Raw genomic sequence first — 19,819 nt, forward strand, 5'->3', positions numbered from 1 at the left:
AGACATGGCCAGAATATATAAAGAATATATAAAGAAAACACAAACCAGGCAGAGCGTAGAAAAGAGTAGTTCACAGAAGAGGACTCCTGAATGGCCAATACACATGGATTTTCAAACTAGATAAACACTAGTACATTAAGGTACCTCTTACATCCAAAGATTAGCAAAAGTTACAATGACTTAATCGCCTAAGAATGTGAGTGAACAAAAAGCTCTTAAGGGACTCTGAACCAAACCAAACTCACTGCCATTGAGTCAATACCAACCCATAGCAACCCTATTGGACACGGTAGACCTGCCCTGTGGGTTTCTGAGACGGTAACTCTTTAAGGCAATAGAAATCCCCGCCTTCCTCCCACTCATGGGACGATACAGTGGTTTAATCACTTTATCAGTGTAATTGGCATTAACACGTGGAGAACAATTTAGTAATAGCATATGAAGTTACAGATATACCTGGGGCCATGTCTCAGAATTAGAGAGCTACGAGGGAAATCCATATCAATCCAAGGCTGATTTCTTTGAGACATGGGTTAGACATGCCTTCACCCTCCAACATTCTTCACCCTACTCGGACCCCAACCATCTCCCTCCCACAGCACTCTACTTCTCTGCTGGGTTCGATAGTCCATTGCAGTGTCCACACAGAACTCACAAGACTATGACAAAGTTGATTAGGAATCCAAACAAGTTCCAACAAGTCAGGATCAAAAACATGAAGGATACAGCTATTTTGTCTGCGGCGCTGCTTCCTCGTCTTGCCAGCATATTTCTGTTGGTTCTTCAGCCTCTCAGCACTTGACCTTTGCCCTGCTTGGGAAAGTGCTACAAATCTCCGTAGTGCTAAGAAGTACCCAAAGGACACCCCACTCTGCAAACCAGCCTCTTGCCCAGCGGCTTCCCTTGTTGTCCAGGCTGGGAAAGTCAGAAAGCTTGCTGCTCTAACGCATGGTCTTCGTGTTACTGTCTCTGTGCCCCCAACGCACTGCACTGCACTGCACACACGATCGTCCGTGTGATCTGCCCAAACCTCCTCTTTCTCCAAGGTTGTGAGATTCTCCGCCATTACTGTCTCTGAGATGGCTCCCTTTATGCCCCGAGCAATGGCAAAACTGACCACTCTTGTCCCACATGCCAAATTTGCATGTCCCCAATGACAAGTAATTCAGCTGGGCCCCAGGCCACCCACTGGCTGGCTCTTTTATGGTTCCTCTCTTAGTTAAAGGATTAACTTCCTACCTTCTCTTCTTCTGACCCATCAGGAAAAGGTTTATGGAGCAGATCATAATTTTACATTGTCATCCTCATTTGGAGACTGAGCACACTCATGAATGTGTAAGTCAACCACTTCATGCCTTTATCACCCACCCACCCTTTATATATATATATATATATATATATATATATATTTATATTTATTTATTTATTTATTTATTTATTTTCTAAATTGCTTGCGCCTATCAACCCAGTACTGTGAGCAGACAGATTCCTTGGTCTGGAGAATCTTTAGTCAGGTTGGAACTTTGGGGCTCTGCATCCATAAGCAAAGCCCAATCCAGAGGAAGCCATAAAAAGTGCAGCCATTTATACCAGCCCACAGTGCCAAACGTTTTTCAACTTTCACTCGCTTGAGTTCCTATCAACTCTACCCGAGCCAACCTAAGCTAGCCACATGGTGTCCGCATCAAGCTTGAGAGTCCACAGCCTGTCCCCAGACCAGCAGGGCCTTCGCTCTCTCTCAGCAGTTCCCTGCCCCACGGAGGAGGTCAGTGCCCACAGGCTCACTCACAAAGACGTACAAGTCCTTAAGCTGCAAACCAGCCAGTTCTCCCTTTCTCTCTCATCTTTAGCCTCAATGGGCCCGGTCAGTGGCTATCAGCAGAGCATGTGCAGACTCAACCTGCCAATTTATTGCTGTTTTTCCTGCTTCTGCTCAACAAATGGATCCAGGCAGTCCACCATGGTGAGCATATAAGGCTACCTGATCACCAGCTCCTTTTAACTCTTAATCCTAGAAAGAGTTTTCTCTGACGGGCACAGGTTTTTCAGCAAAAACCTCACTGCCATTTTGACTGTCAATTTTGACTCATGTTGTCTGGTAAGACCGACCAGGTAGAACTGCACCCGTGAATTTCCAAGACTATAACTCTACGGCAGTAGAAAGCCTCATCTTTCTCCCACAGAGTGGCTGATGGTTTTGAACTACTGACCTTGCAGTTACCAGCCCAGTGTAACTGTCAGATCTCTCTGGAGATAGAGTTATACCTCCGTCCTTGACTCCGCGCAAGAAAGAATTCATGCCGAAGCCTGGTTCGTGATCCCAGTGAGTTATATGAGAGTTAGAAGAAGTTTCAGGATTACACGGCACCCATAGGAGTCCTCCCGACCATGCAGCCTGGCAGAAGCTGCTCAGCATCATGCAGACAAAGTTCTCTCCCTCTCTCAACTCTAGGCTCCTGCCTTTTCAAGGATTCCACAGGGAGGCGTGGTGGACGACCCCTGATCCACCCCATTGGCTAAATTGAATTCACCTGGCCTAGGTGGGCCAATCCAGGTGGCCTAGGTGGGCCAATCCAGGTGGCGTAGGTGGGCCAATCCAGGTTTAGCGCCCACCCATGCCTACCAGCGGGGAACCTGAGCCTCTGAGCATGTGCAGTGCGCCAGTCCTTGTTCCCCTGCTTGGCTCTCTGGGCATGCGTTAATGGACATCTTTTAGCCCTGCGCCAGTCAGCCTAACAGAACCACTGCAGGGCTCCCTAAAGCCAAACGGTTTTCTTGAAAATAAAAGAGCCAAAAGTTTGTTTTCCTTTTTGTCAGGTCTTTCCCTCAAATATAAACCTTGGGTTGTCTCAGCAGTTCTGAGAGGGTCTGCCATTGCTTCAAATGCAAATATCCTGAAGGTTCTCAGGGGACTCACATTTTTATATCAGATCCATACTCTATAATGACTTGAAACAATCAAACCTATTTCTTCTGGGCAATTCCTAACTCCCCTTTTAGCAAATCCAGTCAACTATGGGCTAGATGAGGGCTTACAAGCTCTCCGTAACCATAATTCTCAATATTCATTTCTTTTACGTATTTTACAACACTAGGTAGGTAAAACAAAAATACACTGTACAGTCAGCTAAACACATAACCTAAACACAAGCCTTTCTAAGACACTGTGCCCACCCCCATTCATGTGCATAGGGCCTTGGGCTGCAGACGGGCAGATCCTGCTGAGCCAGGCCGCCCATCAGCCGGTTTATTTTCACAACCTGGCTTTTGCTCCAGGCCACTTGAGAAGTGGCTTGTCTCCCTTAGGCTGCTCTTTAACGTGGAATACAGCCCTTTCAGCCTTTAGAAACCACCAAAGTAATCGTCTAAGAATGGACATTTTCATTTTCCATGCCTTGCTCTTTCTCTTACTACTGTATTAGAGCTTAATTTCTGGGCACCCTGATTTGCAGCAGGCTGTGCATAACAGTGAGAGGCCAAAATCCATTTGCAGAGTTCACATAGTCGATTAAGCCTCTATTGAATGATTTCTGAGCATTAACCAACGAATAGATAATCATGTCCTCCGGCAGAGTGCCTTGCAGAGTAGATGGCCTCCACTACTCTCTGGCCAGTCCAGGGAGGGGCAGACTCTCTTGGGGTGTGTCCTTGATGGAGGTCACCGTACTAAGGACAGTACAGAGGGTCACATCGTTATGAGTCATGCCCTGTCAGCGGTGCTCTGACTGCCTTGGTTGGAAGACCCTAGACCAGTGGTTCTCAACCTTCCTAATTCCAGGACCCTTTAGTACAGTTCCTCATGTTGTGGTGACCCCAACCATAAAATTAATTTCGTTGCTACTTCATAACTGTAATTTTGCTACTGTTATGAATCGTAATGTAAATTTCTGATATGCAGGATGTATTTTTATTGTTACAAATTGAACATAATTAAAGCATAGTGATTAACACAAAAACAAGGTGTAATTATAATTCACGAAGTGTTGTATTGCCTCCAATACTGCTGCTTTCAACACAGCAGCTGCTTTCTACACAGTAGCTGCTCTCTACACATGTGTGACTGTTCTGCATGAGTACGTTATGGCACCAACCCTGTCACATACACGTGTATTTGTACACAGTGTATGTGATGGAGTTGGCGGGATGATGTCATCACTCCAGGTACTTGTATGTGGGCGTATCTGCATGTGGGCAGACCCACCTGGAGAGAGATAGAGGAGCTGTCTGGGTTCCTAACACAGAAATATGTGTTTTCTGATGGTCTTTGGCGACCCCTGTGAAAGGGTCATTCAACCCCCAAAAGGGTCAGGACCCACAGGTTGAGAACTGCTGCCCTAGCCCAATCTTGTAAGCCCTTTTATCTCACATTGTAGGTGTTCCGGTCACCGTCCAGTTTCTACTTCTGTGGTCTCACCTGTAACTGATGTAGTTATCTGCCACCAATCATGCTTTTGTGAAAGTATCCTTTGCCCATCCATGCCCTTTTGGAAACTTGGTATCTCAGCGAAACCTTGGGTGCCATTTCAGCCTTAAGTTGGTGGCCTCCCTCGGCTGGATGAAGTGTCTGTACTTTTGTGTTGTCCTTGTCTCTTTTAAGACTGAATAACTTAAATTCTCTTTTAATTATATTTGAAATTGGATCCCTTTTGTACCCTGAAGCGCTGCCTGAAATGGATGTGGGTGGATGGGCACCTATCTGCCCTCCTCTGACTTCCCTTTGCTGTAAGGCATAGTCGGACATGCCTCCGGCTGCCTTTACTCTGACACCAACCATTCCTCCCACAACACTCTCCTGTTCGTTGCAAAGGCCACGCAGAACCCCCAGACAAGACCCCGAATTAGGGAAGTTACTCAGTTAGCGCCAAGCAGAGATACAGTCATTGGCCCAGAGCAGTGCCTCTCCTAAGCTGGCAGCCAAGTCTCTGGCCCTCAGCTTCTGCCTTTGGGGCCCAGGAAGCCAGCCTGCCGCGCTGCCTCAGGGTCGGCCCTGCTCTCTTCTGTTCCGTCTCCTGGTTTCCTCGCTTTGGCCTCGGGTCTCAGCCTGACTCCTTTTGTAAGGTAAAAAAGGGACTCCATGTCAACATATAACTTAAGAAGAATAGTTATTAAGTCTTAAAAGGGACAAAGACGCGGACACATGATCGGATGAAGGAGGCCATTAGCATGATATGAAAGTTAGGAAGCTAGATAAATAGGGCATGGAACAAAAGTGATTGTCACAGATTTATGATTGGTGGCAAAGCAATACATCACATTTACAGGTAGGACTGCAGAGGACGGGACCGTGCGTTGTTAGATAGAACAGTTTACAAGATTGGTTTAGGGCCCACGGACCAAGGCCGCCAGAGTGAGGCTGATAGGGCACGACTCATGCCTATGTGACCGCCCCCTGTACTGCCCTCCTCCAAGGACACACCCGGCACACCTCTAAGAGCCCTACGTGAGCTGGCTGGAGAGGGTGGCAGTCACCTGCTTTCCAAGGCACTCTGTCTGAGGGCAAGATCATCTTCATCCTGCATTAATGATCAGAAAAAAATCAGTGGCGGTTTAATCTATTTGGGAACCCTGCAAATGGATTTTGGTCTGTCACTGCCTTTTGCAAACTGGTGGGCTCAGCATTTAAGCTCTAATACACTCCTCTGCTCTGTCCCATGCCCTCTTGGCTCCAGTCTCTGGACCTCTGGTCTCCGCCTCTGCCGCTTCAAATAAAGATCTCAAATGTGCTCCTTTTCCTGTTGGTCCTGGGGTTTCTATCTGCTTCTGAGCTTATCATACACAGAGAAATGACTTTCAAGTATGGCTCTTGTCTTCAGCAGACCATACTTCCTAGGAATCAAAGTGGAGACCTAACCCCACCTTAATCCTTTCTCTTAGGATAGCAGAGAACTCCCGCCAAAATGGGTTTATAGGCACCAGCCCAGAGTGCAGAATTGGTAATACATCATACAAGGAATTATGGCTAGAAGAGCCATATTAATTAACTTCATTTCACTTACAAAACCCCACGCTTCCATGAGTCTAGAGACATTCCAATTCCATTTTAGGTTGAATCCAATTCTAGGAATATACCGACTGCAGAGAAACTCCAACACACATGTATAAAGAGCTGTACAAGGACACCAAGTTGAGCATTCTTTGAATCCCTGGAAAATCAAAAGCCATTCTCTTGACCTCATGTAAGGGAATGCATAAACATCTATGATAGAGGCAACCGAATTGAAGCATTTGCTCCTGAAGATCAAGGATTGTAGCCTTCAGTGTGGATTGCAAATCAGTGTAAAGAAGTTTAAAATCCTCACAACTGGACCAATAGGTAATATCATGAAAGATGGAGAAAAGTCTGTAGTTGCCAAGGATTTTGTCTTTCTTGAATCCACAATCAGTGCTCATGGAAGCAGCAGTCGAGATCAAATGATGCATAGCACCAGGTAAATCTGCTGCACAAGACCTCTTTAGCGTGTTGAAGAACAAGGAGGTTAAATTACACCTGGCCCAAGCCATGGTAGTCTCCATTGCATCACATGCATGTCAAAGTTGCACACCGAATAAGGAAGACCGAAGAATCATCCATGCATTTGAATTGTGGTGCTGGAGAAGAACATTGAGAGTGCCATGGACTGCTAAAAGGACAAACCGATCTGTATTGGAAGAAGTAAAGCCAGGGTTCTCCTTAGAGACAAGGATGGCAAGACTTGTCTTACGTATTTTGGACATGCTGTCCGGATAGGTCAGTCCTTGGAGAAGGACATCATCTTTGGTAAGGAGGAAGGACAATGAAAAAGAGGAGGTCCTCAAGGAGATGGATTGACAGAGTGGCTGAATCCTTGTGCTCAGGGGCAAAGGAACAATTGTGTGCATGGCAGAAGACCATGTAGTGTGTCTTTCTGTTGGGCTCGGGGTCACTGTGGAGCCAACTCGAGGGCATCTAAAAACAACAACAAACTTGTAAAAAAAAAAAGGTTGCAGAAAGTTGTGCACAGTATTATGTAAAGTTAAGAAAAGTGAGAACAATTCCCTACATTTTTAATGGGTATCAGTACCTAATGCTTAATTATAAAAAGTAGGCTTTAAGGATTCTTGAAAGGAGAAGGAAATACAGATAAACATCTTTATAGTATTCTCTGCTTTAGCCAAGATCCATTGGACATCAGTAAAGATAATCTGATTTTCCATGTCCTTTTCTGATTCTGGCTTGGATTTCTGGCAGTTCTCTGTCTAGGTACTGCCACAAACCTTTTTCAAACTGAGTCTGTGAAACTGAGTTTCACACCTATGTAAATCTCAGTTGACAGTAGTCCTATTTCAAGTGCTCAATAGCTCCACGTGGCCAGTGGCTGCTGTGCTGAACAGCACAGGTGCTGGCACTCAAATCTTTCTCTACTTGAAAATCAGACTTTCAAAGTGGGTCTAACTGCTCTGACCCCCTGCTGAGAACCTGTATTGCCTTCCCAGATGTACTGAGTCCATTTGCATTTTAACAAGATCACCCAGGGATTCTTATGGATTTCCAGGGGGGTTGTTATGCATAACTGAATTACCTGGTAATTTATAAGATCACCTGGGATCTTATTGAGCTATAGAGTTGGGTTCAGTATATCTGGGGTAGAAATTAAAATTCTTAGCAGGGGATTGAATTGGAATGAATGTATCAAGCCCTGCCTGGAACATACTGAACTCATTCGGGCTTTGGGGCTTTTGTGCGTCGTTGGGAGAGTGCTCTTCCCTTAGATCTGTAGATATCGTCATGTCTGCTCGCTTAGATCTCAGTTCAAGATCAGCTCACATGAGTCCTCCTTGATCCCCGCGCACTGGAAAGTTCTTCCAGTTCTCAGCCCATCACCATGATGAACTATTTTCATTCTAGTTATATTTATCTGAAATAAAGTTGGTTAACTTATTTGCTTACTTATTGTCTGACTCCTCCAGCTAAGCTTCAAGAGAAGAGGCTCCCTTTTCTGGTTTGGTTCCTGGCTGCATCCTCAATGCCTAATATATGGTTGACATTCAACAGAATTTTGGATAAATGGATGGATAGATGGATAAGTCATGAATAAGTAAACAAACATTTAATATTTTATTCTAGGTCTAAACTAGGAAGTAAAAAATTAAATATGCAGAATATACTTAGTACAAAAATATTTTCTACTTAAAACCTTGAAATTATGGTCTTATGGATAATAGTTTCAAATTCTTAGTTTATCTCAACCCATTCCCTTTACTGTAAAGTCAAGAAAGCATTTGTTTTGAGTGAGTTATTTATTACCTGCCCCCAAACACATATATTTTCTATATTTTCTCATCTCCTGCTCTACAGCTTCTTGATCCTCTCCTTTTATTTGAGATGGCATCTTTTATTAGCCCTATACAATTCCCTTACTTTTCCTCTTCCCACTAGGATTAGGCAGTGGTCATGAGTCAGGGACTATAAGAAAAAAAAAATTGGGCTTTTCATGATCTCAACTCATTCCTTAAGTTACACATATTTATAGCTGTGGGCTTTTAAAAATTTTTTTAATTTTTATTGTGCAAGATTTCAAACACTTACAAACTGCAGAGAATAACATGAGGGCCCCTCATGCAGTTGTCATTTGTGTTTTTTAAAAATATCAGTTTTAAGAAAACTTCCCCTTACCCTGGTTAGATAAAACGCCCCCAAGAGGCCTCTTCCTTGGTCCAGCACCCATGAGGAATGTTCAGGAATGCCAACTCCACTGGCATTTCTGAGGCATTTATTGTTAGTCTGATGGCCTCGGCTGTCCTGGGAGTGGCGCTTCTAAGAGGAAGAGGAAGCCTTGCCTTGCTTCATCCCCTTCACAAAATAAAAGGAAGACGCTCCTAGAAAGCAGACACCAGATCAGGAGTCTAAGCATCTTCTACGACTTCAGAAATGACCATTTTCTCTGGATTGCAATTTAGTTTGCTGTCATTTTCATGAGTTGTTGCCCTCATGGCTGTCTTGTTTGATTTCTCACGTCCTTTTCAGTAAGCGTAATAAAATAAAAAGAATCCACAAGTGGGTCTTCAAGATCCAAGAGAAAAGGAGCCACTCTATTGCATGGGTGGAGGATAATCTCCAAGACTAGAAGGAGTGAGGGCAGTGTTTGAGAAGACGAGGCAGCTGTGGGGGCCGCTGAGCCCTTCTGCAGGGAAGAAAGGGCTGAGCCAGAGCGCCAGGTGAACTTGGCTGGTCACACTGGAGACGTGCAAGGGCCGAAAGCTGTGATTCTCTTCTCTTGCTGTAGTTGACTTATTTTTGAATGCCCTTCACCTACTGTAGACCCTTCCTTCTCTGTGAACCATTACTGTCTGCTTTCCATGCTTACCGTTAGCGCCCAGCAAAGCTGTTTCACATCATTCAATCTAAACACTTGCTTCGTTTCTCCTTCACAATAGAGGACCCCTCCCGGTTTGACAGAGCAGGCTCCTTAGGAGTCATCTTCCGTGGAGTCTGCAAGCCTCTCGCTCCTCCCCCCTCTGCTGCTCCCTTTGTGGTCCCCTCTCCCTGTTCCTCCCTTTGCCATCTGCCTTCCCTCTCTCATCTTTCCGCTCCTCTCACATACTTGCCAACATTCCTGGTACACCCCCCACACACACACACACACAACTCTCAGCTATATTCAACTAATTACACGAATAATGTTTCTTACCTCGTCATCTTCTGACATCCTTTTTCTTCTACTAGATTCGTTCCCTCCTTTGCCCCGTGGCTTTGGTTTGTTAGCTTCTATTTACTACACACCAAGAATGTGGTGTAGTGGTTGAGTGTTGGGCTGCTATCCCTAAGGTTGGTAGTTTGAAACCACCAGTCACTCCACAGGAGAAAGACAGGGCTTTCTACTTCCTTAAAGTCATGGTTTCAGAAACACACAAGGACATCTTTACCCTGCCCTATGGGGTCGCTCTAAGTCGGCATCGACTGCATGGTGGTGAGATTCCGTACATGAGGAGGTTATGGCTGTTCCCAGGAGCTCTCTGAAGCCCTCGCAGATGAACAGCCCGTACTTAAAATGCGGTTCTCTAACAACTTCTTTTGATTCTGATTTAATGGACTAGCTCTTCCCCACCCCCCCAATTATTACTGCCCAGGATGATCAGAATCTTTCTAAGTCTGATATTTGAGTATCTCTGAGTGACAATCTAAGAATGATGACTAGCAAATTATGCACTGCAACATTGTATACATTATATATGACTGATGTGTACATACACAGGACAACAAAGAAACATGGTCACACGTGCAAGTTCACAGTCACTCTGATACATCATTTTAGGTCCAGGACTACCAGAATTTGAGTTTAGGAATGCATTGTACGTAATAACTATTTCATGTATATGTGTTAGAATACTAAATATTAGAATCAGAGTTACATTTAATATTTTAATATATTTTTAATCATTTTTATCGGTGGTTCATACAGCTCTTATCATAATCCATACCTCCATCCATTGTGGCAAGCACGTTTGTATATATGTTGCCATCATCATTTTCAAAACATTTTCTTTCTACTTGAGCCCTTGGTATCAGCTACTCATTTAAAAAAATATTTTAATGTAATAGCTAAACTGATTCATGATATATTTTTATGTGTGTCTACATTGAGAGGGAAAGCAATGGCTCGCTTGTGGACACATTCATTTCCCACAGGGCACAGCATTTATTTATTTATTTTCAGACACAAATGCATTTTATAATGGTAATGATTTAAAGTAAGGAAAGAAATGCTGACTCCAGGCGTTGTTGTTGATTGGTTTGTTTTTGCTATATTATTAAAGGCCTCTTCTAAAATCCTAAAAATATTTATTTATTTACATGTGATAAGTAAACTTTTATTTTAAATCTGTTAATATCTGTGTTAGTCTGGGTAGACTAGAGAAACAAATCCAGAGAAACTCGTGTCTATAAGAGAGTTTCATATAAAAGATAAGTGTACATTAAGAAGCATCCCAACCCAGTCCAGTCCAAACCCCTAAGTTCGACATTAACCCATATGTCCAACATCGAACTACAAAGTCTTCTTCACACTCGCAAAACACTTGCAATGATGCCAACTGCAGGAGGAAAGCCGAATCAGTGAACGTGTAAGCATCTCAGCGCTGGCAGGGGTCTCCACACGGCTGCTCCAGTACCCAGAGCTACATCAGGGTAGGTCCATGTGGCTTCTCCTCAGGGATGTCGTGCAGGAAGTGAACCATGCCAGCTGAAGCAGGTAACTGGCTAAGGCAGCTGCACCTTGGTCCAACCATCAGAGAGCAAGAGACCTGAGAACTAGAAAGGTGAGGCACACCGAGCCATTTAGCTCTCTGCCCTTCAATTAGTCTCACATGTGTTTATTGGCCAGTTTGGCACAATAAACCTTAACTATCAGAATAGCTAAACTGCAATGTGGAAATTAAATTTGAAAACATTGCTTATGTCTGAAATATCTTGTTTTCCTTTGATTTATGCCCTGTCTCCGGATCAGCATCTCATTTTCATCAGAACTGCTGAAAGAAGAAACAAGAATATCAGTGCTATCTCCTGAAATGAAGTTTAAGACTTCCGAAGTCACCAGAAGTTCCCTTGATGGTTATATTTTCCTTGAGAGTAGCTGGAGGAAGGCAGTCCAGGAAACGGAAAGGATGATGAAAGGTAACCTCGTTTTTATCTTAATTTTATTTCAGGTTTTTCTCGTACTTACCCTCATGAGGAAGTCACTGAAGATATGGGTGTGATAGCACAGTGTGGTGAAGAAATAAAATGGTGCCCAGCTATTAGGAAAAAATCGCATCTAAGAACCCTGGTGGCCTAGCGGTTACATGTCGGGCTGCGATCCGCAAGGTTTGGCAGTTCACAACCACCAGCAGGTCTGAGAGAGGGTGATGAGGCTTTCTACTCCCATACGCTATGAGTCTCAGAAACTCACAGGTGCAGTGTTGCTCTGTTTGATAGCGTCATCATGAGCCTCAGAGGCCTTTTTTAAAGCAAGCAGCCAAGCAGTGAAGAGTCCATCAACTAAGTCCACATAGAAGAAGCACACTATCATGTGTGGTCCAAAGGTTGTAAAGAATGAAATCCAAACCAGAGCAGGGAATTGTATTAAAGCCTAAATTGAAAACACCCAGTTTTCAGAATGTTATGGATGATGGTGGAAGCCAAAAATCCATTTGCACACACTGTCTCTAGTGAATCCCTACCGACCACAGTCTAAGAACGTGAAGACTAGACCAAGAGCATTGTGGAGTGGATTTTAGCCATTGTAGTTAGGCTGGATACAACACCTTGACCTTAGAGCTCCCTCTTGAGCCATTTTGAATTTATTCTGTTTTTAAAATATTTTCTGCTTCCTTCTCAATGGAGGTTTACCTCTGTTTTATTTGGCCATTGTTGCTGGGTCCTTTTGGGGGTTTTGCCTTTGTATTGTATGTTTTTCTGTATAGGGAAGTCAGGATGGGTGGCTCTATGAAGACAGCAAGAGGATTAATAATTACCCGGACCAAGGAAGGGAGGTTGGGGGGTGATAGGGAGTTAACAACAATGGGCACAAGGAAGAAAACGTTCCAAAGTGGATTGTGGTGATGAATGCACACATCTTTTTAATATGATTGAACTATTGAATTACATGATGTTAATTATATCTTACTACCACTATTAAAAAAAGTGAAATGGAACACACGTGTGTATGTGTGTATGCACACACACGTAAACAAATGGTGCAATGTCACTTTTATTTAATTTTTAAGTCATTTCATTGGGGCTCATGCAGCTCTTATCACAATCCATATATCCATACATTGTGTCAAGCACATTTGTACATTTGTTGCAATCATCACTCTCAAAACATTTGCTTTCTACTGGAGCCCTTGGTATCAGCTCATTTTCCCCACCCCCACCCTCCCTCCCTCATGAACCATTGATAATTTATTTATATATATATATATATTTCATGTCTTACACTGATCGCTGTCTTCCTTTACCCACTTTTCTGTTGTCTGTCCCTCTGGGAGGGGGTTACATGTAGATTATGGTGATCGGTCCCCCATTCTACACTCACTTTCCCCTTACCCTCCTGGTATCACTACTCTGATTATTGGTCCTGAGGGGCTTATCTGTCCTGGATTCCCTGTGTTTCCAGCTCTTATCCGTACCCCTGTACCTGCTCTGACCTAGCTGGATTTATAAGGTGGAACTGGGATTATGATAGTGGGTAGAGAAGTGGGCAGATGGCAAAGCATTAAAGAACAAGAGAAAAGTTGTTATGTTTCATCAGTGCTGTAGTACACCCTGACTGGCTCTTCAATTTTTTGTGACCCTTCTATAAGGGGGATGTCCAATTGTCTGCAGATGGGCTTTGGGCCTCCACTCTGCACTCCCCCTCATTCACAATGACAGGATTTTTTGTTCTGGGTCTTTGATGCCTGATACTTGATCCCATTGACACCTCGTGATCACACAGGCTGGTGTGCTTCTTCCATGTAGGCTTTGTTGCTTCTCAGCAACATGGCCGATTGTTTATCGTCAAGCCTTTTAAGACCCCAGACCCTATATCTTTTGATAGCTGGGCACCATCAGCTTTCTTTACCACATTTGCTTATGGACTCATTTTGTCTTCAATGACTGTGTGAGGAAGGCGAGCATCATGGAATGCCAGTTTCATAGAACAAAGTGTTCTTGCATTGAGGGTGTACTTTTTAAACAGTCAAGACTTAAAATTTTGGTATCATTTACATAAGGATAATAAAGTTTATAGAAAAAAACATGAAAACAAATTAATTAATGGAACGCTGTGATTTATAATGGAAACACATTTGTAAAAGCAATTCCCCTTGATCTTCAGTGCAACACTATGTTGGATTAAACAACTTTTCATAAATAGAATGCTTGTTGGTAATGACCTTATGTTTTTGTTTTTTTTATTTTAAGGAATGCCAAAACTTAACTATACTTTTTCTATTAATGAGCCCAGCCAAAACTTTATTTTTTTAGTGAGTTATGTGTATTTAGTATCCTATATTTGCTCAATAAATACTATTTTGAGAACATTGACACATGGGGTGTGTTTATTAATAGTTTTACTCATCAATTACAACCTATAATTATTTGTGTAGTTTATTCTGGATTCTGTCTTCGGTTTTATTAATGGGCATTGTAATTCTTTTTAAAAAATAGTAATTTATTTGGCTACTTCATATACCTGCTTTATTTTTTTTCAACTTTCTTGAAAAACACCAGCCAAACCCACTGCCTTCCAGTTGATGCCTGTGCATAAGGAGCAGAGGAGAATGGCCCTCAGGGGGTTCTGAGGATTTTAAGCCTTGCCGGGAGAAAACAGATCATCTGCCTGTCATGGTGGAGCTGTGGATTTGAGACACTGACCTTATGGTTAGCACGCCAATGAGCAGCCTACTATGGTGCCAGGGCTGCTGTTCAATATCCTGACTGTGTTACAAGACACCAGTTTGATCCTTTGTTCTTGTCAGCCAAAGGCAATCTAGGTATACTGTGATTAGGAGAATTTTTTTTTAAAGAGGAACTAACTAAGATCGCAAATGACACTTTAACTTGTGTATAAAAGGAGAGCCGGTGTCACCGTGGCTTATGGTTTGTGCTGCCAAAGGTCAAGGTCCGTGGTTCAAACCCACCCTCAGCCCTGCATCAGAAAGATGAACTTTTTGTTCCTGTAGAGATTTAGGACCTCAGAAACAGGGCCTAGTCTATCAGTCACTGTGAGTCAAAACAGATGAGAAGACAGTGGGTTTCGTTGAAGTTTTTTACTTCTTTTTCTGGTGCTAGACTTGTTTTCTACCCTCCTAATCTTGTTTCCCACATTTCCTTCATCTTTGTTTTATCCTACAGTTTGATAATCCCTATTTCTGACCATATGTAAGGTCAGTATAAGAAGCAATCTTGATGCTTCAATTTACTGTTTATAGATTTGGTGTAGAATTTTATGGAGTAAAATGTCCAATCAATATTTGAAGTGGAATTCTGGTATAACCCTTTGCTAGCTCCAATAATCATGTGCTTACACCTCTTGATTATCTAGAGACAAGCAGGAAGGTGGAAAGATTAAAATCACCAAACAATGCAATACTCTTGAAAGGGCATTTTTACCCTACTTCGATGGGAATATATCCAATATTCTGGGAATTATAATTAGTAAGGTAATGACGGTAGAGGATAATGAATGTGGAAGATTTTTTCTTCTAATTATTCTCCTTTTCTTTATTCTAATTTGTAATCAAGCCTTTAAACAAGTCAATTGCTCCTTATAACCCCTTTCAATAGGAATTTAAAGGTAAGCATTGCACTGCTAAACACAAAGTCATGGGTTCAAACCCAACCGCAGCTCTGCAGGAGAAAAAGGAGATTGCCTGCTACCATAAAGAGTTATAATCAGCGGGGCGGGGAGGGGAAAGGTTATCATCACAGAAACCTCGTATAGCAGTGGTTCCCAACCTTCCTAATGCCATGACCCTTAAATGCAGTTCCTCATGTTGTGGTGACCCCCAACCATAAAATGACTTCGTTGCTACTACATAACTTTCATTTTGCTACTGTTAAGGATTGGGCGAACCCTGTGAAAGGGTCATTTGACACCCCCAAAGGGGTTGCGACCCCCAGTTGAGAACCACTGTCGTATAGGGTCTGTATGAGTTGGAACCAACTCACAATTGGTTTGGTTATTAGTATTCTTTTGGGGGAAAGGCTAAATTACAATGGCTACATTTCTTTGCTTAAATGGCTGCTTTAGTATATTTTAATATGCTGCAAAAGAATCTAATCAACAAAAAGTACATACAATTATGCTAATATTTTTAATTAAACACACCGCAGCTTTTGGTCTAGGAGAGCTCAAGGAATGTGTCAAAATGCCACACTTACCCAGATTGCAAAGTGACCAGAAAATAAGTTCAACTCCACTTGGCGTTCGTCGGAGACTGCTGTGTCCTGAGATCGAGGTGCCTGTGGTCAGGTAGGCCTTACTTTCTTGTTGAATCTTTACTGGTAGCACCACTACTTACTGTAGATAGAGGCTTTTCTGGCCAGTGAACTGTGATTTTGTCTGACCCGCTACTTTTTCTCCCCATAAGGGAATCAATCTCATAATCAAAGTCAGTGATTATTTACCAGTGTTAACTCAGTTTGGCCAGTACCCACTCTTCTCTGCTTTCGTGTGGCATTGCCACAAAGGATTTAGACTGAAAAACAAAAAACCTAACTATATTTCTCTAATTTATATCACACCCATGAGGACATTGGCATTTTTCTGAATGAAAATATAGAAAGACAGACTGTACAATATTAAAAATTCTCTGCTCCCCAAGTACAAAACTCGTGTTTCCTTTCTAGTTTGACTGGAAGATGTGTGAGGGGGGCTTCTCAGTGAAAAGCGGACCTCAAGACGAATCCACACTGACTATCAAGAACGAGTGTGTTAGCCAGAAAAGTCCCACTGACGTGAAGCACTGGCAATTTATATCATTTTTATAGACACTAGAAATTGGACTGATTGGCATGTCAATTTAATACTATAAACTGGACTGATTTGGCATGTCATTAAAAGAAAACACCTATTTGCTAAAGGATCTCTATACAAGGGGACCTAAAGCATTGCCAGGTTATTAGAACAAAATGTTCTTGCATTGAGGGAGTACTTGAGTAGAGACCCAATGAGTGTCTGCTACTAAGGTACTTAACATTTAAATATACACACATAGATCTATCTCTCTGTCATTATATTTTAATATATTTACATATGTGCATACCTATATTTATACCTCTGTAAATGATTTTTGTTTATTTTTAATAATTTTATTAGGGGCTCATACAACTCTTATCACATTCCATACATATATCAATTGTGTAAAGCACATTTGTACATTCATTGCCCTCATCATTCTCAAACATTTGCTCTCCACCTAAGGCCCTAGCATCAGCTCCTCATTTTTCCCCTCCCTCTCCACTCTCCCCTCCCTCATGAACTCTTGATAATTTATTGTTTTGTCATATCTTGCCCTGACATCTCCCTTCACCCACTTTTCTGTTGTCCGTCCCCCAGGGAGGAGGTCACATGTAGATCCTTGTAATTGGTTCCCTTTCCAAACCACCCTCCCTTGACCCTCCCAGTATCACCACTCACACCACTGATCCTGAAGGGATCATCTGCCCTGGATTCCCTGTGTTTCCAGTTCCTATCTGTATCAGTGTACATCCTCTCGTCTAGCCAGATTTGTAAGGTAGAATTGGGATCATGTTAGTGTGTGGGAAGGAAGCATTTAGGAATTAGAGGAAAGTTGTATGTTTCATCATTGCTACATCGCACCCTGACTGGCACGTCTCTTCCACAAGACCCTTCTGTAAGGGGATGTCCAGTGACCTACAAATGGGCTTTGGGTCTCTACTCCGCACTCCCCTCCCTCATTCACTATGATAAGATTTTTTGTTCTGATGATGCCTGATATCTGATCCCTTCGACATCTCGTGAATGCACAGGCTGGTCTGCTTCTACCATGTGGGCTTTGTTGCTTTTGAGCTAGATGGCAGCGTGTTTACTTTAAAGCCTTTAAGACCCAAGACGTTATATCTTTTGATAGCTAGGCATCATCAGTTTTCTTTGCCACATTTGCTTATGTACCCATTTGTCTTCAGCGATCGTATCATGGAGGTGAGCACATAATGATAAGATTTTTTGTTCTTTGATGCCTGGTAACTGATCCCTTCAGCACTCCGTCATCACACAGGCTGATGTGCTGCTTCCATGTGGGCTTTGTTGCTTCTTTTGATAGCTGGACATCATCAGCTTTCTTCACCATATTTGCTTATTCACCTGTTTTGTCTTCAGCGGTTGTGTCGGGAAGGTGAGCATCATAGAATGACAATTTAATAGAAGAAAGTATTCTTGCATCGAGGGAGGACTTGAGTGGAAGCCCAATGTCCATCTGCTACCTTAATACTAAACCTATAAATATATGCACATAGATCTATTTCCCCATCCTCATATATACATATATTTATATATGTACATGCCTTTCATTAGACCTCTATGAATGTCCTTTGCCTCCTAGCTCTCTCCTCTATTTCCTTTGACTTTCCTCTTGTCCCACTATCATGCTCAGCCTTCACTTGGGTTTCAGCAATTCCTCTCGGTTGCATTACTCTTGATCACGCCCTCCCAGGCCTCCCACACCCTCCTCACCACCGATTTGGATCACTTGCTGTTCCCTTGTCCATGAGTTTGTTAAAACTACTACCTTCCCCCCACATCCCCTTCTCCCATGTCTCCCCGGAACTGTCAGTCCCATTGTATTCTCCTCCAGATTGCTCATCCAGCCTATCTTATTTAGACAGACCTGTGGAGATAATAACATGCAAAAAAAACAAGACAGAGCAAAACCAAGCAACAATATACAACAAACCAATGACAAAAAAACAGAACAGAACAAGGAAGAAAATCTTGTAGTTACTTCAAGGACTGTTTGTTGGCCTTTAGGAGTGTTTTCCAGCCCAGTCTGTTGAGGCACCTTGCCCTGGCTCCAAAGTCCACCTTCAGCATTCCCTGGGGACCTCGCTGCTCCATTCCCTTGCTGTTCTGTTGTGCCCCCTTTTGTGTTTTGCCTCAGTGTGGCGGGATCAGATTGGGTTCAATTCCCACACTGTGTCTCCAGTGTTGTTCTCTGTAGAGCTATGGGTCAGTGAGGGGCGTCATGTCTCATAGTGGGTCTGGCCATGTGGTCCTCTCTGTGGACTGGCTGCTCTAATTGGGCTCATTGTCCTCAAGGCCTGGTGGGCCAGGACGTGCTCCACTCTCTCCTCCTCCCCCTTCATCTGCTCCCGTGTGCTTCAATCAGATATGTCCCTCTCCCTGAGCTGCAGATTCAGTGCTATCTTTTGAAATAAATTCTTCTGTGGGGAGGGGCAGGTGTCCACTTAGTAGTTGGGATTGGGGCCGGTCCAGTGCAAAGTCTTTTGGACCCAGTGCCAGTAGAAGCATCTCCATGCTGGCAGGGTCTCTACGTTGCTCCTCCAGTTCCCTGGGCACAGGGTCTATCAGTGTAGCGACATCTGTCTTGTCAGTAGAGTGTCTCTCTGGGAGTGAGCAGAGAGAGAGAATGTGTCTCCTGCCTCCAAGGAGGATAAATCAGATTTCCCAGAATTCTCAGGAGAAGGCCATGCCCATACAGAGGCCTCATTGGCTATGATCCCATTGACAGATTAGCTCCACCCCTTCCCTCTGAATCCTCTCAAGTCTCAAATTGACACCAGATTATGAACTACTACAGACATTTATTGCTTGTCTGACATTTATTCATTTTGCCAGCTTAAAAAAGAAAAGCAAGCAAACAAAACACTGATAGCATTCAGGGATCACAGCTCTTTTCAAAGGAAGATTTATGTTTTCATAATATCTTCCTGTCACAAAGAACTTTGCTGTGCACCTTCCAGGTGATCCTGCCTCACAGTGACCTTATGTGGTGGAGGCACGTTGCCCCCACTGAGTTTCCTAGGCTGCAGTGGTTCTGGGACCAGAGCTGCTGGTGGGCTCAAACAACCGGGTTTAAACGGAGCATGCTTAACTGCTGCACCACCAGGGGCGGCTCCTTAATGAACTTTAAAATACCTAATTATACATAGGACACAGTCTTGGAGTTTAACAACACATCTGAGTTTTCCACCAAAGTATCGTTCGTGTCAAGCACTCTGGAAATAAGTTCTGAGGCTGTCGTGACAGAATGAGAACATATTTAAAAGGACAAGTAGATAGTTTTTATCTAAATGATGAAAGTCGATGAAGAACTCTGCAGGAAATGTGAGGGAAGAGAACAATGGTGAGCTGATGAT

At 43.2% G+C, this 19,819-nt stretch overlaps 1 protein-coding gene across 1 annotated transcript in view; it reads left to right on the top strand.

Annotated features, from left to right (window-relative positions):
* C5H8orf89 (chromosome 5 C8orf89 homolog) overlaps positions 1–19,819 on the top strand; it is a 37,087-nt gene that overhangs the window by 9,782 nt on the left and 7,486 nt on the right. The window contains exons 2-3 of the mRNA XM_075550836.1: positions 11,463–11,629; positions 15,815–15,953. Coding sequence (XP_075406951.1) covers positions 11,463–11,629; positions 15,815–15,953 — 306 coding nt within the window. The remainder of the gene's footprint in view (positions 1–11,462; positions 11,630–15,814; positions 15,954–19,819) is intronic.

Source organism: Tenrec ecaudatus, chromosome 5 (genome assembly GCF_050624435.1).
Source record: "Tenrec ecaudatus isolate mTenEca1 chromosome 5, mTenEca1.hap1, whole genome shotgun sequence".
In the NCBI taxonomy this organism is placed as follows: domain Eukaryota; kingdom Metazoa; phylum Chordata; class Mammalia; order Afrosoricida; family Tenrecidae; genus Tenrec; species Tenrec ecaudatus.